Source organism: Abramis brama (assembly GCF_963993115.1).
Source record: "Abramis brama genome assembly, chromosome: 24".
Taxonomy (NCBI): domain Eukaryota; kingdom Metazoa; phylum Chordata; class Actinopteri; order Cypriniformes; family Leuciscidae; genus Abramis; species Abramis brama.
The window spans coordinates 5,841,785-5,869,488 of NC_139986.1; the positions used below are offsets into that span (position 1 = coordinate 5,841,785).

At 38.1% G+C, this 27,704-nt stretch overlaps 1 protein-coding gene across 2 annotated transcripts in view; it reads left to right on the forward strand.

Annotated features, from left to right (window-relative positions):
* The window catches only part of plod2 (procollagen-lysine, 2-oxoglutarate 5-dioxygenase 2), a 47,257-nt gene extending 35,602 nt beyond the window's left edge, over positions 1-11,655 (forward strand). The window contains exons 11-20 of one of the 2 annotated variants that reach the window (XM_084102753.1): positions 702-806; positions 1,675-1,800; positions 3,180-3,321; positions 4,654-4,716; positions 5,927-6,040; positions 6,291-6,356; positions 8,508-8,612; positions 8,879-9,025; positions 10,500-10,625; positions 10,724-11,655. In XM_084102753.1, coding sequence (XP_083958879.1) covers positions 702-806; positions 1,675-1,800; positions 3,180-3,321; positions 4,654-4,716; positions 5,927-6,040; positions 6,291-6,356; positions 8,508-8,612; positions 8,879-9,025; positions 10,500-10,625; positions 10,724-10,879 — 1,150 coding nt within the window. In that variant the 3' untranslated portion in view covers positions 10,880-11,655. The remainder of the gene's footprint in view (positions 1-701; positions 807-1,674; positions 1,801-3,179; positions 3,322-4,653; positions 4,717-5,926; positions 6,041-6,290; positions 6,357-8,507; positions 8,613-8,878; positions 9,026-10,499; positions 10,626-10,723) is intronic. The other variant, XM_084102754.1, reaches the window with a different exon arrangement.
* The last annotated feature ends 16,049 nt before the right edge of the window (positions 11,656-27,704 follow it).

Sequence of the window (27,704 nt, forward strand, 5' to 3'; positions counted from 1 at the left end):
CCCAACAGCGGAGCTAGTTGATAGATTAAACTTTTGCCGTATCTGGCCAGCAAAACTACGAACATATCTTCCTGTTTTAAGAATGACTTAAGTGCCGTTCTTTGTTCTTTTCTCAAAGAAAAGCTTAACTCCAAGTCCTCCAGAGTCACGGACAAAGCCGATTCGAAAGACCGCTGTTCGCCAGCAGCAGCTCTTCTTTGTTTTCAAGTAGCAGGGAATTCACGTGGAACCGTCACAACTCTGTCGTCATTATGTAAAGCCCGCCCACCGACACTCTATACACGATGTGATTGGCCTGACTAGAGTTTGGTTTTTGCAGCTCGAAAGTCAACAGAGAGTTGCTAGACTACACTGGCTGCAAAATACATTTTGCTGCCGCTAGGATGCGTCTAGATTTCTAGGCTAGCTATAACCATTTTTTAATCACAAATAGTGGTCAAATATTGAAACTACAGTCCTAAATCTTTCTAATGATACACAATTTCAAGATTAACTCTTTCCCCACCATTGACGGAATTGTATGTAATTTATGAAACAACGCTTCCCCGCCATTGACGGAATTTTCCGGCTCTCTGTGTTTCCACTGATATTTAGTAGACTCGCTTTTACACATCTTAAAGAGTACAGAAGTATTTTAGTATTTAGAGTATTATTTTTTTTTTTTCAATATTAATAAGGACACCCTCATTGCTTTCTTACAGGGATTTGTGCCGAAAGGATCTTTCTTGTGATTATTACTTCAGCATTGATGCAGATGTGATGCTCACCAACCGACAGACCCTGAAACTCCTCATCGAGCAAAACAGGTAGCTTCACTTTGATGCTAAGCATTTCAATACTCTGGAATCTTCCACAGTAACCGTTTTGTCTGAGGGAAAGGACTTGAATCCCTCAAGTGCTAAAACCACAGGAACATTACAGCCGACTGAATGCAAATCCCTTACGGTTTAAAAATAAGCATGGGTGGCTTCCTGTTTTCCCATGGCGCATAGGAACAGTCTGCTCTATATCGTAGGAACTCTTAAAATGGCACTTGACTCTAACTAAAAAACAAGCCTGAACTCAGTCACATTTAACGTGACAACCTAAGCGCTCTTTCGCATGACTATAGAGGAAGCCCTTTTTGGATATTTTGAGAGGTCTTGGGAACTCTCTCAGCTGGCTTCTGGCTTGTGGAGTGAAATCGTAACTGGTGACCGTAGAAATGTGGAATTTTACTTTCTTGCTTTCACATCGTTGACCAACATTATAATTTCCACTAATGTGTTTTGAATGACATGTTTACCTCAGTAAAGTGATATTCTGTATGCTTGTAGAGTTTAAGGTCACACTAGATGTGAAGGCTCGACTGTGTTACTTCAGGGTCACTCTCATGATTATATAAACTATACCATATACAACTGCTCTCGTGGTCCTGAATAATAGGATGCACTCTTCACAACCTCACACAAGAAAATGTTCTCACTTGAATCATCTTAACCACTTACTTGTGCTATGTTAAAGCAATATGCTATAGTGTCATCTTGCAAAAATACAGTACATCAAATCTACACCTGTTTTGCGGTCATCTTTCAGCATCAGATTTTCTTGTAGGCCTTCTTAGTAGACCTACAGTATATTGTACATTTATGAGCTGATGCTGATTGTTGTGTCATTTATCTTTCTCCACCTCAGAAAAATAATTGGCCCTCTTGTCACCCGTCACGGAAAACTGTGGTCCAACTTTTGGGGAGCCCTGAGCCTAGATGGTTATTATGCAAGATCTGAGGACTACATTGACATCGTGCAAGGAAAGCGTGTGTGAGTGACTTGAGAGAATGTGATTCAGAAATTATTGAGATCTAAAATGTCAGTGTATATAATCTTATTAGACAATTAAGAAAATGCATAATTATCCTTCTCCGAATCAAAAAGAGGACTCTATTAAAACTGTGATTGCTTTTTAGCATGCACATTTCTCACCAGACCACTTCTTTAACAAAGTCAATCTATTTTAATCTATCTATTAAAATATGACTATTTAATACCAAACATGGTTTCTATTCTCATTGGCCAATAAATAATTTGCAATTTTTCAGTATCTTTGTAGGGACTCCATAGACATAATGATTTTTATACTGTAGAATCTGTATATTCTATATTTAAATTCTATTTACAAACTCGCCACACACAATAATGGTCAATAACTGTAATTTGTTGAAAGCTAATCTTTTTCTGAAAAAGATGACACCTTGCACATTAAGATGGCACATTGTTTTAGAATTAGAAAAAACACCTATTTTAGCTTCAGGTTCTAAAGGGTTAAATCTAACCGTCACAGAAAACTTTCTGCATTTTTACATTTCCATTAAAAACATTTCCAAAACATTTCCCCACAGAGACAAGGATTTCGGGTCTCCACAAAGATCGCAATAACCGAAATCCTTGTCTTTGTGGGGACATTTTGTCCCCATAATGTAGGGTTTCCCAGAACCACACACACACATGCACACGCACACGTCTGGTTCACTATCTTTGTGGGGACTCTCCATAGACTTAATGTTTTTTATATTGTACAAACTGTATATTCTATCTCCTTACACTAACCTTACCCCTAAACCTACACATCACAGAAAACTTTATGCATTTTTACATTTTCAAAAAAATATAATTTAGTATGTTTATTAACCCATTTCCCTCATAGGGTCCCAGCGGTCCGCTGGCTGGTCCCCACAATGGAGGTGATCTCAGGTTTTACTATCCTTGTGGGGACATTTGGTTCCCACAATGTAATATAAACCAAACGCACACACACACACACACACACACACACAAATACAAGCATATAACCCATCAAAAGTTAATAATTGCAATTTTTAACGTTTTTTAACAGTCTCTTATTTGATAAAAATACAGTACATACTGTAATATTATGACACATTATTACACATTTAAATAACTGTTGTTGTTTTTTTTTAATACATTTTAAAATGTAATTTATTTATTGTGATGCAAATCTGAATTTTCAGCATCACTACTCTAGTCTTGAGTGTCACATGCCTCTTCAAAAACCATTGTAATATGCTGATTTTGTGCTCAAGAAACATTTGTTATTGTTGTCAATGTTGAAAACAGTTGTGCAGCTTAATATTTTTGTGGAATATATAAATCAAATCTTTTGTCTTTTCTTGTGTAAATAGTGGTTTGTGGAACATCCCCTTCATGGCCCACATCTACCTCATTAAGGGCCAGACTCTGAGGAATGAATTCAAAGAGAGGAATGTCTTTGTGTTGGAGAGACTGGACCCTGACATGGCCATGTGTAGGAATGCCAGAGACTTGGTATGACCGCTGGAACACAAAGCTGTACAATTATAATAAAAATTTAATCTAGATCAGCAAGAATTATATAATTTATGTAATGATAGTCTGGGGTTTCAAGTATTTAGGTATGCAATGTCAATTTAATATAATTTGTATCTGTGCAATTAATATAAAAAATTCATGCTAACTAAAAGGTTTTATACATTTAATATTGTATATAATATATAAAGGCCGGTTTCACAGACAGGGCTTAGACTAAGCCAGGATTAGGCCTTAGATCAATTAGGACATTTAAATAGCTTTTATAAACGTGCATTAGAAAAAAGCATCACTGTTGTGCATCTTGTGACAAAACAATGGCACTGACATATTTTAAGAAATATCAGTATAAGTTGCGCTCATTTAAAACGCTCAAACATGCATTTTAGTCTCGGACTAGCTTAAACCTGGTCTGTGAAACTAACTTTTCTGTGCAAAGTTATGGCCAATATTTCAAGTTTTATCTTGAACATTTAGAGTCCGTTATCACGGAAACATGATACACACATAAATTATGTTTACATTACACTGTTTACTGCTTACAAATACTGTTTACTTGCATTCAAACTCCACCCACATGAATTATGTTAGTAACATATAACTAGTTACATCTAGAATACATTTCCCCATAAACTTCCATTGTACATTCATTACTGCTAATAAGATCTTTGTTTTTTACAAACTGAGGGATCAGTTCATTGTCTTTGGTAACTGACAGCATGTTACAGATTCTGTCGATAGAATTTAAGTTGGACTAAGGGGGAATGCAGGAAGGTGGATAATAAAGCTTAACCTCTTAAACAGCCATTGTTCTGTATTAGTTTGCATATGACATTTTAGCCTGATTTCTCATTGCTTTTAAACATCTGCTGCACTTCTGTGACCAAGATGTAACTGGCAAGTATTCAAAGTATATCAATGTGCTGTTGTGAAGGCATGACCTCTCTGTCCGTTTATGGCAGCCTCTGTGATGCATTCAAAGTGTTCATCATCCTTTTCCGCTCAGTAACATGACATTGAACCAATGGGAATGTCTGGCTGTGTGTTTTTGCCTCTCCTTAAACATCCTACACCACTAATAACTAACTATGCTGTTTTTCTAACTAAAATACTTCCTGTCTACTGCTTAGGGCACCCTAAGGCAGTGCACAGCTCTTTTCTAAACCGAAAATCAGCCAACTAAAACACAAGCACCTCAACAGTCCTAAAAGGGCATTCTTCCCTAATATGCACATTTCTTAATCTCTCTCTGTTACTCAAACGGTTTATGTCTCATTATATAATTTACATGGTGCTTTTCCTTCGTTTTAGACAGTACACAGAGAAAGAGAATCTCCTTCTCCGGAAAGATTCCATATGCTCAGACCCCCAAAGGTTCCTCTTGTTTTGATTATTCTATTTTATATAATTTAAGATTCAAATGTTTTAAAGCAAGGCGTCACTTTTCCAAATGTTTAGAAAGTTATATTCCAGCCATACTAAAATACTAAATGAAGTAATAAATGCATATTTTTGGAAGTAAACAGCCCACTAACATTTAATATTTGCTTGCTTGAGGTACATATATGTAATCTCAAGATCACAAGCATTGTTGTCAGATTACAGAACATGTAATCAAAAGGAAAGTGTAAACCAGATTTGAGATAAATTACTATGCATGTGGAAAAACCATAAACCCCCATTTTATGCTCAGTGTGGTTGTTTCATGGTTTTTTTCTATTCCATACATTTATGTGCATGTCATATTAGGCATTCAAACATTTGATTTAAACATAACGCCATTTTAGAATACATATTGCACTGACAAGGGTGTTCAGCTAACCAGCGGAACCCTTTGGGAAATTGACGCCATTGTTTTGATAAGCTACCTCTGCTTTTTGATGGGGTTAACCTGGACAAAGCACCAGGTTTTATATATATACATATACACAGAACCATAAAATTAAACACCCCTTCTGAGTTAAGTGATGGAAAAGCCAATGAAGGATCTAATAGATATCCTGCATTATAGTTTTCCCTGCAGTGACCTCTATATCCAAGAGCAACCCTCTCCCAAGCACACCAATACCAATAACATGAAACTTACCCTCATAAGCTTCAAGACTTATCTCAGCCTAGGTACTTATGTAGTACTTATTACTTTTGTATTTTTGTATTGGATTCAACAATTATGCTAATATTTTTGAGATTGGTGCAAAATGATTTGGAAAAACCTAGACTGAGAGTAAGCCTGGATCTCCCCACATTTAGATGCAAGACACCTTGTCCCTGCTTGTAGTATAGTAAACAGGAATGTTGATTCCTGGAGTTGCACTTTTCCCTGTGTTCCCGTTCCATTCCCTCTCAAAGCCGTTCCCAACATCTGTCCTCCATTTTTATTGATCACACATTATTTATAACAGATGATGATGCTTTTTTGTGATTTCTTTTATCATTGACTTTAAATTATTAGGGTTTTGTTTTTTGCTCGTTTTACATGTACAGTACATGTGTGTTTTTTTTTCTTTGAATTGTGAATGTTTGACTTTTTTCCATTATAAATATAATTTGTAGTATCTAACTACATTTCCTTTGTCCGCTACAGGGAGTTTTCATGTATGTTACAAATCGTCATGAGTTTGGAAGGCTTATTTCGACTGCCAACTATAACACATCCCATTATAACAATGACCTTTGGCAAATATTTGAAAACCCTCTGGTGAGTGACTACACAATTTGTGATTGAATGTTTTCTGTATACAAATTGTCTGTTACAAACCCAGAAGTTCTCATTTAGTGGTTCGTTTGTCATCAGTAATGAAGTGGAGTGATGACAGGGTAAACATAAGTCTGTGTTGACCTCCATCTCGGTTTTAGTCTGTCTGCCGAATGAATGCTGAGAAGCTTATCAATGTTTGCAATGCAGGTCAGTGAATGGCCCAAGTACTAATTCTCTTTCTTTTACACAGGACTGGAGAGAGAAATACATCCATCCCAACTACACTCGAATTTTTACTGACAACCTCTTGGAGCAGGTATTTATTAATTTAGTAGATGCTGTTCGGGTAGAGTGGGAAAGATCATTCCACCATGGATGTATATTGAAACTTAATATTCCGGAAAGAGACTTCATTCACTCTCTTATCGACCAGATTATCAGAAAGATTTGCAAAAGTGGATGTAATAAGGAGGCCACAAATGCAGAACCAGTGGTTGTTCTATAGGAAAGCATCAGTACCTTGAACTTTGAGGGCAGCAACTGGCAATTAGTGAAGCAAAGCAAGATGTGTTAAGCACAGACTCTATTGAAGACCAAATGAACCACATCTGCAGTTTAAGTGTCCATGCAAGAAGGCAGCTAGCTGAGCATTGCAATATTCCAGTCTAGAGGTGCACATTGTTTAGATAAGAACTAGATAGGACCTGATCTTTTTGATGAAGTACAGTGTGTAACAGACGTAGGCGAGTAAGAGCTGTGTGTGTAAACCTCACTCCCTTAATCTCAAGAGGCGCTCTAGCGAATTAAACTAGAGACTGCGGTCTTTAGCTTCCTTGTTAGAGCATACCCGCCTGCCATGCGGACGGGCCCGGGTTTCGAACTGGAGGGGCACAAGTGTAAATCTGCATGTCTGGACAGCCTTTGCAATGGTGCGTGAAGCTAAACTGGTCATCAAACACTCCCTCCAAATTCTTGTCTGACCTGGATGTTGTTTTCTATAATGGGCCTAGCTGAACTATGATGCTGAAGACAAGAGGCTTTGTGTTTGTTAGGCTGAGCCGAGATTCGGGCTGCCAAAGGCAAGAATGAGAATTAGAACTGTGTTTCTGGCATAGAAGTGTTAGGAAAATCCATGGCATTAATGATAAGTCTAAACAACATTGTGTATATTGAGAAGAAGATATGGCAAAGCACCGAACCCAGAGTCCACTGTGGTTACTTGATGGCAACTTCTTCAAATACAGAGGAGATAGGATTCAAACCAGCAGTTTCCAAGATGCCCAGTTCTGACAAAGTTTATGGCAGGATCTGGTGATTTACAGTGTCAAAAATATCCAAGCTAGTTGGAGTCCCAGCCTTTCTGTGTGGAGATTGCATATTCTTCCCATGTTGGTTTGGGTTTCCTCTGGATTGTGGGGGAAACCGGAGCACCCAAAAACATGGGCTCCAACATTCCCGCAACCCTATATAGCATGGCTGGGTAAGTCAGGCCCTCGAGGTCCACTGACCTGCAGAGTGTATTTCCAGCCTGGATCAAACTGACCTACCTGGAGCATTAGATATCCTGAAAACCTTGATTAGCTTTTCCAGGTGTTCGATTAGAGTTGGAGCTAAACCCTGCAGGAAAGCTGATTTCAAGGGCCAGAGTTGCCCACCCTTGCTATACTGAATAGGAAATGCAGTTTGGAGAAAGAATAGATTTGGAGGCCTTAAAGCAGAACAATCACCCTCTACACTTTTGTAGCAGTGAATTTTTCTAATTGTAATGTTAGTCAAGCTTTGTGCACCAAAAATAATTGTAATTTAGAACAATTTTGATCATTTTCCACCTCTTTGATCCCTAAACTGGCTGTTTTTGCGACTGTACCTTTCAGACTTCTATCTGTGAGTTGCTTCTGTTATGATTGTCAGATAGATATGTAAATGTGAGCAGCCATATATTAATATGCTCATTGTTGATCTCATAATGATTATTCTGTTTTCATAAAGATTATTGAAGAATCAAAAATACAAAACTGGTGTGCACATCCCAAACACCCAGATTGGGCTCAGGTGCAGGACATCAAAGTAACATAAACAAAAAAAGAAAAGTGAAGTCCGCACACTGCAAGCTACTCCAGATAAATTTATTGAAAGCACAACGTTTCGACCATCAGGTCTTCATCGGGTACTTCATCATTGTACCTGATGAAGACCTGATGGTCGAAAAGTTGTGCTTTCAATAAATTTATCTGGAGTAGCTTGCAGTGTGCGGACTTCACTTTTCTTTTTTGCTCATAAAGATTATTCTGATGATTTAATCTGAAAACTGAATATTTTTTATATTATTTTATTTTATTTTTTTATAAATGTGCTTGGTGGACTGGGCTGGGAGCTACAGTATCACTACAGTATCACTTTTTTACATAAAAAAAAAAAAAGAAAAAAAAAAGAAGAAGATATTAAGCACCTGTTTATCTTTCTGCAGCCATGCCCAGATGTTTTCTGGTTCCCCGTGTTCTCGGAGAAAGCCTGCGATGAGCTGGTGGAGGAGATGGAAAAGTATGGGTCATGGTCTGGTGGAAGTCACCAGGTCAGATAAACCCGCCGGCCTTAAAACAGTCTGCACACTTTGTACAGGGATCACCCTTGAATGAAAATTACTTAAAAATGTGTAAATACAAAAGAAAATTCTTAGCAGAAGAAAATGTGTGAATATCTACTCATGCACATATTTAATCCTTATTTTGGAGATTTTCTCCAGTGTAAATTAACTTTATAATAGACTTTACACAGCAGTGCAATTGTGTGGTTTTTATCATTGACTGTTTGCCCAGTCATTGTGTTTTCTCTTTGCAGGACAAGCGTATCACTGGAGGCTATGAGAGTGTCCCGACAGATGACATTCATATGAAACAGATCGATTTCGATAAGGAATGGCTGCACTTTATCAGAGAATTCATCTCCCCCGTCACTCTCAAGGTTTTCTCTGGCTATTACACCAAGGTGAGCCAGTCTCTCTGGGTCTCTGGGTCTAACAGTCATAATCAGCTGTTAAATCAGAATGTCTCTTCTACCTCTACTTCATCTTTTTATATTATATATTATATGTCTTCCTATGTTTATAAGGTTGAAACCAGTGTCAAAAATCAACTTTTCAATTAAGGGGCTTTTTTTTTTTACTTTGTAAAGGTAATATGTATGATTACCCTATTAAATGTATCTGTGTCGTCTTTTATTTAATCAATTACTTCAACCAGAATACTGTAGACAGTTTCCCCAAATCAACAAAAGTCATCGAAGGAGGAAAAAAAGCTGTATCTGACATGGCATGTTTATTGACACAGACAGTATGCAGTTCCTCAAATGTGCCATATATGATGTTTGCATAATGTTAATAGCCTACATGAAGTATATAAAAAAGACAATTAAAAAACATCTGTGAAGCTTATAGAAAAATCATGGTTATTTTTCACCCCCAAGTCAAAATAGTTTAAGATTTAAGGCAATTAAAAACATTAAGAACAGTTAATCACTGTCATTACAGTAATGCATGTTTCACTTAAAAAGGTCTTTCTGTATTATTATCTGAAATTACGAATTTAAACCAAACACAGGTGGCATGCTCAAAACAAAACACTTGCCAAAGACTTGAAGCCAGCTGTATCCTTACACTAGTAAGGATGGGAAAATTTGTTTTATTTGTTGAATTATTGCAAATTTGCATTTCAGTGTTTGCATTTTCAGTGCGTTTTTTCTTTTCGAAACGCACGCAATATTTTTAAATTCCACACTAGATGTTCCACCATTTTAATTGGAAACTATTGGTTTTGAACTCATAACTGGTTCTTGCAGCATTTTTGTTCTTTGTGGGGTGAAATATGACCCAGACAATTACTTGACAGGCTTCTTGAAATTCATCCGTTAAGTCTAGATGATTTGACTCATGAATTCACACTCTAATGCAACCATTGAGCTGCTGCTTGTTAGTTATAAATAGGGCATTTTCTATAATTTGAGCAATTTAAAGATTTTTATTTTTTTTGTCAACCACATGGATATTTTTTGTACATTACACATCTGCATGATTTCCGAAGGCTTATAACAGCAGCCAGCTAAAACACAGCTTGCTAGATGAGCTTTGTTAGGTCTTTGGTTGATGTGATTCATGGAATGAGTCAAGTCATCTTTTTCTCTCTGTAATTTTCAGCTTTCCCTCTCTCGCTGTTCTTTCGGGAAGGCTCTGTGCTCTATTGAGTGGGCGAGTGTTATTAGGTCTCTGGTTGATTTGACTCATGGAATGTGAACTCCGGTTGCACCATGAGTCTGAGTTCTTTGTAGGTCATCCATTAAAGGGATAGACTGACAACATTGTCGTCTGTACGAGAAAAACGGAAAGAAAAAATGTTTTTAGTACATCGTTGTCAAGCAAATCTGAATTAGGTTTTGATTGTGTCTCCTATCTTTTTATGTCTTTCAGGGCTATGCGATTATGAACTTTGTGGTGAAGTACACTCCAAACAGACAAGCCTATCTGAGGCCACATCACGATTCATCAACTTTCACCATTAATGTTGCTCTCAACAACAAGGGCTTAGATTTCCAGGCAAGCTTGTGATATACTGGCCTTACTTTTCCTAAAATAGATTTTAAATACTTCAATCATATGTAGTTAAACTTATGACACATTTCCTTCTATTTCAGGGTGGAGGTTGCCGATTTCACAGATATAACTGTTCCATTGAGTCTCCTAGAAAAGGCTGGAGCTTCATGCATCCAGGTAGACTCACCCACCTTCACGAAGGACTACCTACGACCAACGGCACACGCTACATAGCAGTGTCCTTCATAGATCCTTAGACTCCCTGGTAGTTCTAGCAGTTCTACACTAGAAATTTACTGGCCTTGATATGTTTGTGTAGTGTCAGCTGTTTGTTTTTACTGATTTATTCTTGGTTTATGTGTTGTGTGACTGTTTGTTTTTGCTGTCTTTTAAAACATTTACTACTGTCGAAAGAGAAAATGCTGTTCATCAGAAGTTTAATAAAGTGGGTGGACACAAACGCACACATACTCACTCCGGCAGACTTCATACATATAAACCTCGGTCAGTACTCAAAATTACATGAGATATTTGATCATAATTTTTCTACTATAACTTTGACAAAGAAATCAGGTGAGCTCAATAACTCTTCATTTAAACAGCTTTGGTTCGGGATGTTTAGCATTGGCACTCGTTCATAATAGCTGTCTTCAAGTCCTCCTGGAAAGTTCCCATTTACTAGTTTGGAAATTGTCACTTCAATATGATGTGCATTTAAGTCATTCTTATTAGAATTGCATAAACAGTGCACAAGCCTGTCACCCTTTTAAACTTGTATTTGCTAGCAAACTTTAGTGCTATTCTACATCAACAGCACATTACATTGAATGTCAAAAAACTAAATTTTACCATCAATATTGGGAGTTACAACTTTATGATAAATATTAATTAGCTTCCACCATTATTCTCAAACTGACATGCCCCCAACTCAAAAAAATCAAAGAGTGTGCAAATAAACAATACTCATCAATTATTCCAACATGATTTAAAGGCAGCAATTATTACACTGTCAGCTTCCTACAGTACCATCAGTAAAATAAAATAAAAAGGTAAAATTGTTCATTTCAGTTTTCAATTCAAATTATTATTAATATATATATATATATATATATATATATATATATATATATATATATATATATATATATATATATATTATAATTGGTACAAAGGAAGGTGAGCTCCAAATACTGTAAAATAATCTAGATTACTGTAAAATAATTTAGATTGTAGAGCTGTTACTGGCAATGAAATAACATGACTTCAATAGTTCTTCCATGTAGCAGTTGTAGCACCATGTTTTTAAAGACATGAAGGTAATGTTACATTACTTACATGACAAGGTTACATGACTATGAAACTATGAATATGCTGTCAACAAAATACATATAATTTTGTATGTTTGCACAACAAGAAACGACAGGATTTTAAATTAATTCTGGTTAAGTTTTTTCTTTTCTTCAAAATTTTGCTGAAGGTGTTTTTTGTTTTTGTTTTACTGTAAAAACAAGGTAAAATATGCCTATTTTCTGAACTGAGAATATCTCAGAGATGTCAAATGTTTTACTTTCTTGTTCTTTTTAAATGTCTCAGCCAGGTCAAACTCTTAACTTATTTTGAAATTGTTGAAATAATAAAAATGTTTTTTAAAGAGAAAAGGCTTTTTATATTTGACAATAAATGCTTTGTGTTGAAATTTGTTAATAAAAAAAAGATTTTTGCACTACCAATATGATCAAGACAAGATCAAGATTGGGAACATTCCGATAATTTAGACACTGACCTTGTAAAATAAAATGCAGCTTTAAAAAAGTATGATTTCTTTTTGCACCATTAATTTAAGAAAATATGTTATGACATGTCACCTTTATACAGTGCGTTTAACAATACATATTAGCAGATTAAAGCAGCTTTAAAATGATAACAGGAAAATAATGCAACAAAGTTTGTTTCTAGAAGAATAGTCCATAGTTCAGTGATGGTTCAAATCTGGACATCATGAAACATGCACATTCCACATGTCATACTAATGTAATACAGTCAGTATGTGTATGTGAACACTTGCGTGTCATATACATCATATGCCACTGGGCTTGTCAAACCATGCATGTCTCTACAGAGTCAGTCATCACAGCTGAGAAATGAATGTGTTGACAGTGTTCATGCATCTCCAGATGCAGTCGCTGTTACAGTACATGGTCAGTGTCAGATACACATACTTGAACTTGTCTTTTAGTATGATAAATGAGATGATACAATTTTAACGCAACAATTTAAGGATTGTGCGGGGGAGTTGAAACTGGTTCCTCCTTCCATGCAGCTGGATCATTTTAAGTGGAATCAGAGATGAGCTTATCCCACGCACAATGTTGTCCTCTGGCAATGGAAAGTTTTCTTAAGTCCTATGTTCAGCACATGTTTCTTTAAATGATTGCAACCACAATTATAATGTTTGAAAAAGTATCAAAGAACATTCCAATAAGGTTTGGGAGTCACTATCATGCACCATTTGAAGGTGAGACATCCTTTTCTGATACATGTTCACATTAGCACATGGTGTGAGAAGAGTATTTGCTCTAGGAATCTTATTTAAAATGACTTGAACTGTGCATAAACAATATTCAACCACTCAACCACTACCAATGGGCAGCATCCACCTGGATGATGCGACGGCAGCCAGACTGCGTCAGAACACCCACCAAACACCAACTTATTGGTGGAGAAGAGAAAGAGTGATAGATGGCTTGCAGTCTCCGCTCTAATTCATCCCAAAGGTTTTCTATCGGGTTGAGGTCAGGTCTGGGGCGCAGTCATGTTAGAACAGGAAGGGGCAATCTACAACTTTCCGACAAAGTTGGTAGCATGAAATTGTCCAAAACGTCTTGGTATGCTGAGGCATTAAGAGTTCCTTTCACTGGAACTAAGTGGCCAAGCACAACCCCTGAAAAAACAAACCCACACCATAATCCCCCCTCCACCAAACTCTACACTTGACACAATGCAGTCAGGCAAGTACCGTTCTCCTGGCAACCGCCAAACCCAGATTCGTCCATCAGATTGCCAGTCAGAGAAGCGTGATTCATCACTCCAGAGAACACATCTCCATTGCTCTAGAGTCAAGTGGCGGTGTGCATTACACCACTGCATCCGACGCTTTACATTGTACTTGGTGATGTTAGGCTTGGATGCAGCTGCTCGGCCATGGAAACCCATTCCATGAAGCTCTATACGCACTGTTCTTTAGCTAATCTGAAGGCCACATGAAGTTTGAAGGTCTGTAGCTATTGACTCTGCAGAAAGTTGGCGACTTCTGCGCACTGTGAGCCTCAGCATACGCTGGCCCCGCTCTAAGATTTTACGTGGCCTACCACTTCGTGGCTGAGTTGCTGAATTGCTTCCACTTTATTATAATACAGTACCACTAACAGTTGACTGTGGAATATTTAATATTGAGGAAATTTCACAAATGGACTTATAGCACAGGTGGCATCCGATCATGGTACCACGTTGGAATTCACTGAGCTCCTGAGAGCGACCCATTATTTCACAAATGTTTGTAGAACCAGTCTTCATGCCTAGGTGCTTGATTTTATACAACTGTGCCATGGAAGTGATCGGAACACCTGAGTTCAATTATTTGGAAGGGTGTCCCAATACTTTTGGCTATATAGTGTATATAGGGATGATTAGGATACATGATGTACATGATATGACATGACATACTACATGATACAAACCCATGTCTGTATCATATATATATATATATATATATATATATATATATATATATATATATATATATGTATGTATGTATGTATGTATGTATGTATGTATATATATATATATATGTATATGTGTGTGTGTGTGTGTTTCAAGTGTTTTTCCCTTTTTACTTAATTATTTCCTGACATTTTTTTGTCAATAAAAATATTTTTGTATTGCTCTCTGAGCATTGTATTATGATAATTTTCTCTATGATTTCTCTATGAATTGTTACACAATGTTGGCAACGAAAAAATATTTTTGGGTCGGGGGAGGGGGAATTGTCAATAAATCAATAAAATGTTCCCAAATGACCCAAGAAATAATGTGGAATAATTTGTATCATGTGCCATCAAAATGTGTGCAGTAGAGGGTTAAACTCTTTAAATTATTATTGTCTGAATGGTCTAAGTGAGTGGCACAAAACTGTCACTTCAAGAGTTCATACTTACAAATAATCAGATTGAGTATGGGTCTTCGGCGTGCTGTCTGAGGAGGGGCTCTGACCTTAGTATTTTGGCCCGAACCCAGAGTACCCCCTTGTATCCCTGGCTGGGATAGGAAACCAGCTGAGAGTGAGTAGTCAGGGTGGCTGAGGGATGCAGAAAATTGTCAAGGAACATAGGTGAGTCAGCTACGTATATAAATTGGCCTCATCTCGTGCTAACTGGATAGATCATTTGAACGTTTTCCACCCAAACTTTGTTAATAAAACATAATTTCATATAATCAACCAGTCAAAGTAACGCAGCTGCACCTCAAGCGACTCGAGTCCGATTCCCTGCTCGAGGTTCTTTGCCGATCCTTTTCCCCTCTCTCTACCGTGTACTTCCTGTCTATCCTCTATACCACGGTTCCTCAAATCTTGCCCTGGAGGGCCAGTTCCATGCAGAGCTTAGCTCCAACCCTGATCAAACACACTTGAGCAAGTTAATCAAAGTCTTCAGGATCACTAGCAAATCACAGGTAGTTGAATTTGATCAGGGTTTGAGCTAACTCTTCAGGACAGTGGCCGGATTTGAGGAACCCTGCTCTATACTTTCCTGTCCAATAAAAATAAATAAAATATAAGTAGAAAACAACCCAGTCACGTGTAGTTATACATGTTGTATAAGCAGTTTCTGTAACTCATGTGACTTCAACTGTCATTGAAAGCAAATGAGTTCATGATTCTTTGTACCTGCAAGTCTTGTCAATGTGAATGCACTTTCGGTGTAGACCACAGAGTAAAGTTTGAAAGTTGCCATGGAGATGGAAGGTAGCGGATATGCCCACTAATGCTGAGGTGTGAGATCTTTTTCCTTCCCTTCATCTTTCGTCTGTTGGTTGGGGCTTGCTGGGAAGAGATCCCTGACTTGTTCAATGTTTCCGTCTGTGTCTGCGGGTTTGAGAAGCTGCTGAGAAATGCAGCGAAGGAGGGAGGCATGTAGGTCAGAGACACGACGCAGTAGCAAGCTACAGAAAGACCCCTTTGTGGCCGCTTTCCCCCTGCTCATTGCTCTGAAAGATGACATTGATGCAGGGCAGCGGCACAGGAAACTTGCAAGGTTAATAAACTTACAGGTTTGCTGAGGATAACTTATCAAACAGAGCTGAGAGGGAAATCTGTAGTCAAGATGATCAGTGTAAAATGTGAAAGTGAACAGGAAGTGTGAAGTCAGATCAGGCCACTTTACTTTATTTATTTATTTTTCTGAAACTCTGCACATTCAACGAGAGGGTCCTACATGTTACATGTTGGTAAGCATTAAAACCGTTTTGTGTAATTTTTGCAACACCAAATGGAATTCCAAAAATAGTAGCTTCAAAAGGTTTCAAAAAGGCCTCCTAAACATTTACCACATCTTCCATTCTTCAGAAAAACAGTTCCACTGTTCAGGAAATCAGACTATGAATGGCTTACCCAATGTTTAATTTGTAAAGACAGCTATTTGAAACAGCTATTAACAAATTTTGCATTCAAGGTGTCCATTTAAGGTCAAAGACAGGAAATCATTGAGGAGTCGTTGTTGAACGTGTAATGCCGGGTTCCAACTACTACACAATATCAATCCGTATTTGGCACAATCCGTTTGATGTAAATGACAATAGCAATGTTTCCATCCACCTATATTTATGCACATTATTGGGATATCACATACAAAAACACTGGATGGAAACTCTAAGGATAAGCATAAATTCTAAAAATGCGGATAAAAAACGCAAGCACTCAATTGAGTCGTATAAACATTTTATCCGTTAAGAAAACATGAGTATATACTACAATGGAAACAAATTTACCAAATCAATTTCCTGATGCACTTCAAAAAAGATATGTAACTTTGCGATGGGATGGTATAACTTGACCAACCAGCGGACCGATTCTCATTGCACAGCATCTAAAATGCTGTTTTGCTCATTTTGTGTCTGAGCAAAGTCTGTTTTCAAAGTGGTTTGGTATAATTACCTACCAGAACTGTCTTACACGACAGTTTCCAAACAGCTTAAAGTCCCAAACTGTGTTCCAACTGTTCTGTACACAGCTTTGAAACATGAAAGAGAGACGATTGTACTGGTGCTGCCTGGAGGAAATATGCAATGGAGGGAATGTTTGTGGAGCTATTGCAACAATAATCCTGCCTTTTTGTTGTTTCCTCGAGGGACTACCATGACAGAGTGAAAAAAGATAAATGCTGGTGAACGATAGCGGAGGTGCTTTAGCAACTGGATTTAGCATTATGCTAACATGCTGTTTCGGTTGCCATTGTTTGTTTACGGTCTTCTTTCCAGAAGTCAGTCCCTAGTACCGCCTTGTCTGTGACATCACATACTTCATTAAAGACGGCAAGCAATGATTGGTCAGGAAGCAATGAGTAGTCTGACATGTTTCTTGTCCACGACATGACAAGAATTAAGGAGTCAAAATTGCATAATCTGACACAATGACTATCGTAACAGACAAAAATAATGTGTATTCTGAACCTGCCATAAGTCAATTGATGTGTCTCTTCAAGTGCAGTGCCCACTGACAGGCAATGATTACACAGTGCAGGCCTGACCACATAAGGAACTTAGCCACCCATCTGTTTATGTCTAAGAAAAAAAATCCAGACACACAAGTACCCTCTCTTTTTCTCTAATTACACTTTCACACATTTATTATGGGGCGGAGTGGAGGTAAATCCTGGTCTCAGAGTTATCACAGAGTGGAACCACCCTGTTTTCTGAGGCATCGAGGTGGAGTTTCTTGTTTAGCAGTTGGCAGAATAAAAGCTGGTGCTCACAAACCAGTTCCAACCATTCAACACAGCAGACTAAATAGTGTTTGCCTAGGCTGGAGATTAGGTATTGGAAATATTCTGCAGTTTACGGCACAGCTATTCATACCACTATTAAGAAGAAACAAAATCTTCAGAGCCTACTAAAATGACTAGCATATTTTTCATACTAGTCTAAATCATATGCTGTATTCTGGTATAACCACCAGGATTCTTACCAATATTTAGTGTTGGGTTCGAGTCCACCTTAGTCGAGTCTGAGTCAAGTACGAGTCTTTAACCAATCGAGCCTGAGTCCAAAATGGGCTGATTTAAACTTAAGTCTGAGTCCAAAAGGCCAAAAGAGTCCAATTAAACAATACTGTATTTCATATCATACTGTATTTTCAAGTCAATATTTTTTAACTTATAAAAAATGTAAATTTTAAATTTAACCTCTATTGCATCTTGCCATTTTGATTTTTGATTTCATGTCACCTCATAATCAGTATCTTGCTCAGAAAACAAAGTCATGTAATGCAATTTATGGTCGACTTGATTTCTGTATTGTGACATATTTCTGAGTGCTTTTCGAATGTAAAAAGCTATAGGGTGGGACTTGACTTATCCATCGTTATAAATGTATGAATTCAAGGCAGGGGAAATTCACCTTGGTGAATGGGAACAGCCTATTGGGATCTGAAGAGCTGAAAATGCACCTCTTTTCTCTCTGTTTGAGGCTGTGCATTTTGCATGCCATATTGATTTGTTTTTCGTGGATAAAAATTAGGCTGTGAGTACAGACCAACAGTACAACTTTTACAATGGCATGTACTGTGTATAAAGTCAATCATATAGTTAACTCAGGGCCAACTCAAAACTGTATCATTTTCTGAATGCATTTTTGATTAACAAATCACATTATGGAAGTTTAATTATCTGACCATGATTGGGTTTGGTTAGTTCATAAAAAATAAAAAAAAATAAAACAGTGGATGAGAACATTCAGATCTTCCTGGTTTGGAAAGAAAAATCGGATACTGAAACTGACATCAGGCATGTGAGAGGAGCAATGTAGACGTTTCAGATGTTTTAAGAAATGCTCACCCTTTAAATGAGCCCTGCATTCACTTAACTCCCCCTCTAATGTAATGTGGGACTGATGAGTGTGATTCGAAGGCCTTCACTGTATCTTCAGTTAGAGGAATTTCAGCACAGCTGGACCGCCACGGAAAGCTTGGTGGGGAAAAGATGAACTAGTGACTCAGTCCATATTTTGACGCATGGAAAATTACTGATGGAGAAAATGATGAGAAACAAAGTCAAGAGAAGACAAATCTTGAGGAGGTGCTGTCCTATTAATATAACAGTGTATGTTAATATGCCCGTACATGTTATTGTATGTGTGTGCAGTTCTGAATGTAGTATGGATGGTTCAATAAGTACTTTGTGTAAAGTAAACTTCAAGACAAAAACAGACTTTTAGGTTCTAGCCATGCTAAACACCTAGTTTTATCTGCCTTAAAGTCTTACTTGTGTGTTTGGAAGTTATTTTAATTTCTTTCTTTAAAAAAGAAAAGAAAAGAAAAGAAAAGAAAAGAAAAGAAAAGAAAAGAAAAGAAAAGAAAAGAAAAGAAAAGAAAATAGCACATTAGGTGAATAATTTAGGCTTCTCATGTATGGAGAGAGAATTGTGTCTTTATTACATGCGAGAAAATAAATGATCTGAGAGAGAAAAAAAAGTTTGAGAGAAAAAGTTATCACACTGATAGCAAAAAAGCATTTCATGAGAGAAAAAAAAAATTTGAGAGAAAAAGTTTTCATACCAATAGCAAAAAATAATAATATTTGACACTAAAAAAAGTTTTGAGAGAAAGTATTTTCTCATAGAACATAAAAAAATATAAATTTGAATTTTTTAAAATTATTTCTGAGAAAAAAAAATCTCTCACAAAATACTTTGAAAAAAACTCTCAAATATATATTTTTGCTATCAGTGTGAAAACATTTTCTCTAAAAAAAAAAGTGTTTCTCTCAAAACGCTTTTCTTTGCTCTCGATGCAATTTCTTAGCCTGGTAATACCAAACTCTGCTACTTCGCTTTGCTTCGTAGACAGAGTCTGGCATGGCACAATTGAAAAGCGTTTTCTTTCTCGCGGGGGGGGGAGATGTTTAAAATCATTGGTTACCCGTAAGCCAATCACATAACGTTTGGTTATGGCGTGTGTTATGCGCATGCTCAGCCGCATCTAACTTCCACTGTAAACACATGTATGATGCGAAAACAAAACCATCGAGCGAAATACCGGAGTAAACATGGCTGTGAACGACTTTTGCAGATTATGTGAAGTAAATCTATGCATCCACGGTACAATCAGCATCTACGTCACGGCTCTCAGGCCGCCCTCTGTTCGTTGATTGGCCCGGCTGTTTTCAGACCGGAGAAAAACGGAAAGCTATTACGCTGTATCAGACTGAGTACAGAAGCGAAATGAAATTGAGCGGAAGTAGGAAGTCTGACGTAGTCAGGCTAGCAATTTCTTGCTCTCGTGTCAGGATTCTGTAGCCTGGATGCCAGCCGAACTTAGCCCCGCCCACAATTTTTTTAGGTCGGGAAGTTCGGTCTGGACTCGATCCGTTGAGGAGCTATTATGCCCGAACAAAAATTGTTCGGACCAATCAAATTGTCAGGGCGGGGTTTATGCGATGATGGACAGATGAGCAACAGTAACGTAATCATCCACGTCATCAACGAGCGCTTGGGTTGAATTCAAATGACTGCCGCTGGAGAATTGTGATTGCACGAGTTCACGCTTACAAATAAGTCAGATATAATAAATGCATATTTGGCGTGCTGTACGAGGAGAGGGCTCGGGCTCGGTATTCGGCCCGAACCCAAAGTACTCCCCTCGTATTCCTGGCTGTGGAAGGACAAGCCGAGAGTGAGTGGAGGGATGCTGAAAACTGTCAAGGAATGTTAGGTGAGTTGACAGAGTGATAAATATATGCTTCCTCTCATGCTGATAGTGTAGACCATAGACGGTTGATTGGATTGATTATTTGAATGTGCTCCTCTTGAACTTTGTTTATGAAACATCATGTGTAGATTCTGCCATCGTGTCTGTTATAGAAGATATTGACCGCGATCAAGGCATTTGTCGATCGGAAACATGAATGAAAAACATACATTACTCTGTTGCTCTGATTGGTTGTAGGTCTATCCAATTGAGTGCAGAGGCATTTTCTTTCCTGGTTCGGTTGAAACACGCCCCATAATCAAAGTTCAATGGAGCAGTATCAGACTCACATTCTGACTAAAATCTGAGTATGACGACGTCAGGCTAAGGATTCTGCTTTCACTGTGAAAATTGTGTCATGGGCGGGGCCACGTTCCTATTGGCCAGTCGGGTGAGCATCGTCTTGTCTTGGGAGACGAACTGAATCATTATACCATTGTTCGGTTCACCGGCATATGCCGCCTCTGCCGTAGTTGAGGACACGGACACTCCAATGTTTGGGTAAGATGATTCACGGTGATCATATGCCTGGTTCAGATTACAAGAATTTTGTGTCTGTTACGATAGTCACGGTGACAGATTACACGATTTTGACTCCTAAAAATCTTGTCATGTCGTGGATGGACAAGAAATATGTCAGACTACACACGTTGCTTTCCGACCAGTCACCGCGAGCCGTCTCACGCACACGTTCACTCGCACATACACGCACTCACTCAAATACACACACACTCACTGTGCTCACTCGCTCACTCACTCACTCGCGCACACACACACACACACACACACACTGTAGCTCGCTCACTCACTCGCACACACACACACACACACACACACTGCAGCTCGCTCACTCACTCGCGCACACACAATCGCTCACTCGCACGCACACACGGGGCGTCAGCGTCAACGCTTCCCATTGACTTTGAATGGGTGACGTCAAGCGTTGCCGAAAAGAATTGTGGATCCGTCGGCGGCGCTTCACTGGCGTTGCTCGCGGCAGAAGTTGAGAATTTTTCAACTTCTGACGCGAGCAACGCCAGTGAAGCGCCGCCGACGGAAGCGTCAGCCAATCAGATCGCTCTATGCAAATACAGTAGCCAGGCGGCAGCCAATCACGTTCATCCTGTTCAAGAGCAGCAAACTGAGGATAAATTTTAAAATGGAGGAGAAACTAATTATTGCGGTGGGCAATCACCCGGTCCTTTATGACCATTGAATGACAATGAAGCTTGTTGTTGAGTTCCTGTCTAATTTCATTGGCTGACGCTGCTATGACCATGGCGTCAGTGCCAAACTTCAGCCACGCCTTCCGTCAAGCGTTGACGCTGACGACCCGTGTGAACGTACCGTCACTCACTGTCGCTCACTCGCGCGCACACACACACACTCGCTGTTGCTCGCACTCTCACACACTCACTCTCACTCACATACTCACTCTTGACGGAACCCGTCGTGGAGGACCGTTAAGCCGGGGTTTCGCCTGGAAAGCTCTATAGAAATCTGGCACTCTGTTGAACGAAGTTAAACTGAGAGAGCGTGACGTTCACAGACAGCAGAATGAACGAGCGTACAGTAACATTCATCAGGCAGTAATACAGTAGGCTACTTTCAGTTCACCCAAAATATGAACGAGTTCATGAACTATCGTTCAATGAACCGTTCAGGCACAACACTGATAGTGCTCTATAGCATCTGAGATACAACACATGAATAAAAATCATTTTAGGTTATAGTTAAGTTATAGGTTCAAACAGGAAATGTATCATATTGACCTTAAAACAAAATTTTTTATTCTGAGTCCGAGTAAAACTGTGGAGGTTGTATATGATGAACTAGGGCTGGGCCTGGGCGATATATCGGATGACATTGTTTTGCGCATCTCGTCAGTAAAGCCGGTTCCTTGATTAGTAGTAAATCGCCATCGCCTGCTTTCAGATGAAGCGGCATTAACACAGAGCCGTAGTTCACTGACAAGCTGAGCAATATCGCATTAATTATCGCAGGCAATACGTCCATGATCATTTAAGATCACCATGAATCATCTCACCCAAACATTGGAGTGTCCGTGCTCAACTAAGGCAGAGGCGGCATCTATGCCGGTGAACCGAACAATGGTATAATGATTCAGTTCGACTCCCAGGACAAGACGATGCTCACCCGACTGGCCAATAGGAACGTGGCCCCGCCCATGACACAATTTTCACAGTGAAAGCAGAATCCTGACACAAGAGCAAGAAATTGCATCGAGAGCAAAGAAAAGCATTTTGAGAGAAACACTTTTTTTTTTTTTTTTGAGAAAATGTTTTCACACTGATAGCAAAAAATATATATTTGAGAGTTTTTTTCAAAGTATTTTGAGAGATTTTTTTTCTCAGAAATAATTTTAAAAAATTCAAATTGATATTTTTTTATGTTCTATGAGAAAATACTTTCTCTCAAAACTTTTTTTAGTCTCAAATATTATTATTTTTTGCTATTGCTATGAAAACTTTTTCTATCAAATATTTTTTTTTCTCTCATGAAATGCTTTTTTGCTATCAGTGTGATAACTTTTTCTCTCAAACTTTTTTTTTCTCTCAGATCATTTATTTTCTCGCATGCAATAAAGACACAATTCTCTCTCCATACTCATGCTGCCTCAGAGAATGATCTAACATTAACTGGCAAGTGTTACTGCTATAACAGTACAGAATGTGTACAAACTAATTGTACTGTCAACATTCACAATTAAAACTTAACAGGTTATTAAAAATGAAAAATATCAGTTTGATTCTGCCATTATTCTTAAATTGACATGCCCCCAATTAAAAATGTTTGAAAATCATGAGGTTCCCCACTGGTAAACACAATTTTCACTTCAGAGAGAATGTTTTTAAAAAAAAGTTCACATACTTATACTAACTCTGAAAATCCAGGAGAGCTGATTCACTGTCTATTGCCTACATGCATCCTAATAAAAACAGAACCTTATAGTAACTGATGATATGTTAGCATGTGGCTAAGCTAACAAGTTGATATAGGCTACTCTAAAAATACTGTCCAAAAATAACACTCAAAAACTAGTTAGATTTATTGTATTTAACTTTTCCTACTGATAGCCTACTTAGAAATACATAATACATAATACAAATAAAAATACATATCAGATTTTCTGAATCTTGATTAAAAATGTTGATATTTGGGAACATTGCAACATGTCAATTGATTGACTTATTCATTATAGATACATGCAATGTTGCTTCAAATTATGGCAATAATGAGTTGTCTTAGAAAGTAATAATTTTACTACCTACAATTTGAGAAAGCTTCGTTTGGAAGTGAATCTACATTGCTTTAAAAAAAAAAGAAGAAGAAGAAATGCTGCTCATTTTTTAAACATAACTTCAGAATTTCACAGCAATAGTATCTTTTTTCAACCAAGCAGCCCTATCATTAATAGTACATATGTACAAAAACGTTTTCTACATTTTCTCCTTTTGCTGTGTTATTTTGCTTATGTGGCATTATCATAATTTTCAGAGTCCAAGGGTGTGACATCACACTGACTTCCAGATGGTTTAAAGGACATTCAGCCTCTGGGCAACACAGCCAACACCCCATAAAAGGCCTCTCATTCTTTTTATTTAGTGGGCAGTGAATGTGGGCAGCTGCTACTGGGGCCCTGTAGGTCCATTTCAGACCACTCACAGGCCGTAGAGCTAAACACAGACACCACAGTGTGCAGAATATGTGATAAAAATGCCTACTGCCCTCATAGTTAAGACCATTCATTTGATGCTAACACCCAGCCATTACTACTTTTTCAGGTGAGTGGTATATCCTTTCTCATAAACAGTAATTAGGGTTGATTGTATGCTTGTGAGTGCATCAGCTTGTTTACTTTCCAGCAATGAGAATCTTTACTGGATTGTTTTAAATGCAGGGCAAAGCCCATTTAGCCAAATTACACAGCAACACTCTGGAAAAACAATCTAAAATTCGAACACTCCCAGACATTTATCCTTCAACTTATGGAAAAGACACAAAAGGAGATCTTTACCCACAAACAGTTTCATGAGCAAGGGTGCGTGGCACTGTCTCCAAGGCGGTCTTTCTTTCTTTCTTTAATACCTACCCTCTCTCCAGTGGATTTATGAGTCTAGTTGAGGTTAACAAGGCCGTTGGCAAGGGTTTATGATGTTGACATTGAGGTGTTTCTGGAAAGTGGAAGAGATCACATGCGTGTTTGTGTGATAATAATCATAAATGCCTACAGGATGCCTACAGGTCCAATCTGTCAGCACAGTGTGCCAACCATGGCCAGACACTGAGTACATAGAGAATCAGTCAGGTTTGTGTGTCAAACAGTCTGTTCTGACAAAGACACATACTTCATGTGGTTTTATGGGATGAATGGACCCAATGAAGTCTGTTTTTTTTTTCTTTCACAATAGTGTTTCTCTTTCTGAACTGCCAGACGATGAAGAAGAGGAAGACTTTGGGGTGGATGTAATGTGTTTTTCAAGCCTGAGCAGCGAACCGAAACACTCCTCTATCAAATCTGACGGCCTGAGTCAACAGGGCCGTAACTCCACAAAGTGAACCTCAGCACTCATTTGTGCCCGATTTGGCCAATGTCTATCAACCGGATCACATGTGTGCAAGCAGCTACAAATCATGACCAGACCAAACAAAAATCTAGTCCTCAGTAATTCAACAAACAGTGCGGTGGGAAAATCTTTACGAGGACCAAAATAATCAAGACAGCTGTTTTCAAACAGATGTATGCAGGTTCCTTGAGGTATGTATGTGGAAGTGAGTCTCAGGGATATCAACAAAGTAAACTTGTTCATCTTATATCTGTCTGATAAATCATTATTAGTTGCGCACAGCAGTGGGAAAAATCTGCATGTGTTGGGCACATCCCTGTCATGTTTGTTTGCAGCGCTGTCATCTTGTATTTGTGCTGATATTGTGTCACGGCTGTCTGCTCAGTGTTTATTACTGATTATTGCTGCCCACGCAGGAGCCGTCTCTCTTGAGACGTCCAAAATGAGTACTCTTCACACGTACACATCAAACATACGACACACATACCCACAAACTATACATCCCAGACAATTACATGTCCTGCATCTTCATTTATGACCTTCATCTATGTCATCACAACACATCTTCTCAAAACACAAAATTCCCAAACCTCACACAAACTGCCCCTTCTTTGAGGTATAAAACCAAGACACACAGTATAAGACTGAAAGTCGTCATCGTGCAGATTTAAAGTTTATTGTTTAGTGTTGTGTTAATGTGCACCTCACACAACTATTCATGAACTATATGTGCATTAATTATGGCCGTGTTTCCCAACCCTGTTCTTAGAGGCACTCCAGCTTTTTGAACTCTTCCTAATCTAACACACATTATTAAATTCACTAGCTTGTTAGCATAGACTTTAGGACCTGAAATAGATGGGTTAGATAAGGGAGATGTCCAAAATCTGCAGTGTTGGTGTGCTTCCAGGAACAGGGTTGGGAACACTAAATAGGCCCTTTTCACAATTACGTCAATTAACTTCTGCCTTTCCACAGAGCAGTGAATCAGTACTTCCATTTTACCTTTGCATACATTTACCTTTCCTTTTAGACTTCCACAGAGGATAAATGTATTGTTTTATATATTTAGACTGCTTCAATTATTGTTTGCTGTCAGGATGTGAAAAGAGTTTCAACAAGTATAACAAACAGTGTTTATGAAAAACATTGCCTACCCTAGCTTTAATAATCTGCAACTGCCTTAGATGGAAAGTAGGCTATAGCAACAACATCAATATATAATGTAATTGAATGGAGTTGTACAACAACGATGAAGAGATGCTATATTTTTACTACGGGAAAAAGGACACAAACAAGAGCCATATTTATATATGACATCTTCTCAAATTACATTGACTAATATTTTTGTTTTGTTGTATGCATTATGTGATATTAAATTAAAAAGGACAACAATGATATCCATTTTGTTTATTACCTTCAGTTCTGATAATCCTCTCGAAACCATGTTTTATAATAGTAAAAAACTATTTTTGTTTAATATTAATACTATATTGTTTAACAAAATAAAACTGATAAAAATGAAGTTACTTAAGTTTAAAAAAACCAAGTCATTTAAAGTTATTGAAGGTATTGAAATTGTATAGGCTTATGCTGAACTTTACTCTTATACATACAGACGCTGTTTTAAACAGTACTAAAGTATTTCATTGTTTCTGTACTGTACATGCAAACATTTGAAACGTCTGCATATTAGACACATATTGCATCTAATCCACATTATCTGCAATAAAGACAGCAAACACTGTGCGAGCATCACTACAGTAAGCATAAAGAGTCCGAATTGCTTGCTCTATTTACAACTCCTCCTTAGTTGACGTACTGTAGCTGCAAAGTTACTTATAGTTAGTAGACTGTCTAAAGTGGATCATCAAAATAAAGTGTAACCCTCCATGCTGGTGGTGCTAGCATTCCACTACGCTGGCAAAAGTAAGCATACCCCACTTCGAGTGAGAACAGAAGTTACCTGATGTCAAGTGAAAAAAGGGCCTTTTATGGGGTCACTGTCCTCACCAACTGTATGTATGATTAATTCAATGATTGGGGCAATACGATGGGGTCTTTTTTGGCTCCTGATCCTGCCTTACCTTTCTCTCCCATTTGTTTACTGTCCTGTAATTTCATTGGTTGTTGCTCATTGTGACTATTCGGCCAAATTTCAAAACAGTCTGAAATCTGATGTAGCATCTGTGACTAGTCACAGCACGTCTCACAACTGCTTATACTAGACTGGAAGACCGTCTGGGTTGGGCACATGCTGAGAGTTAGCTACAACCCGGGGATTTTTGTTGCAGACTAAAAACATGAATAGGCGACAAGCTTCAGTCTTGTAATGCTAGCTTGGCTTAAGATAAATGTCTCACAGGAATAAGTTCTCTTCAAATTTAGTAAATGAGATGGCTGTTGAATTCTCTGGCAGGAAGAAATAGGACATACTTCAAACGTACAGCAAGTTAAGGAACTGTTAGAATAATTGTT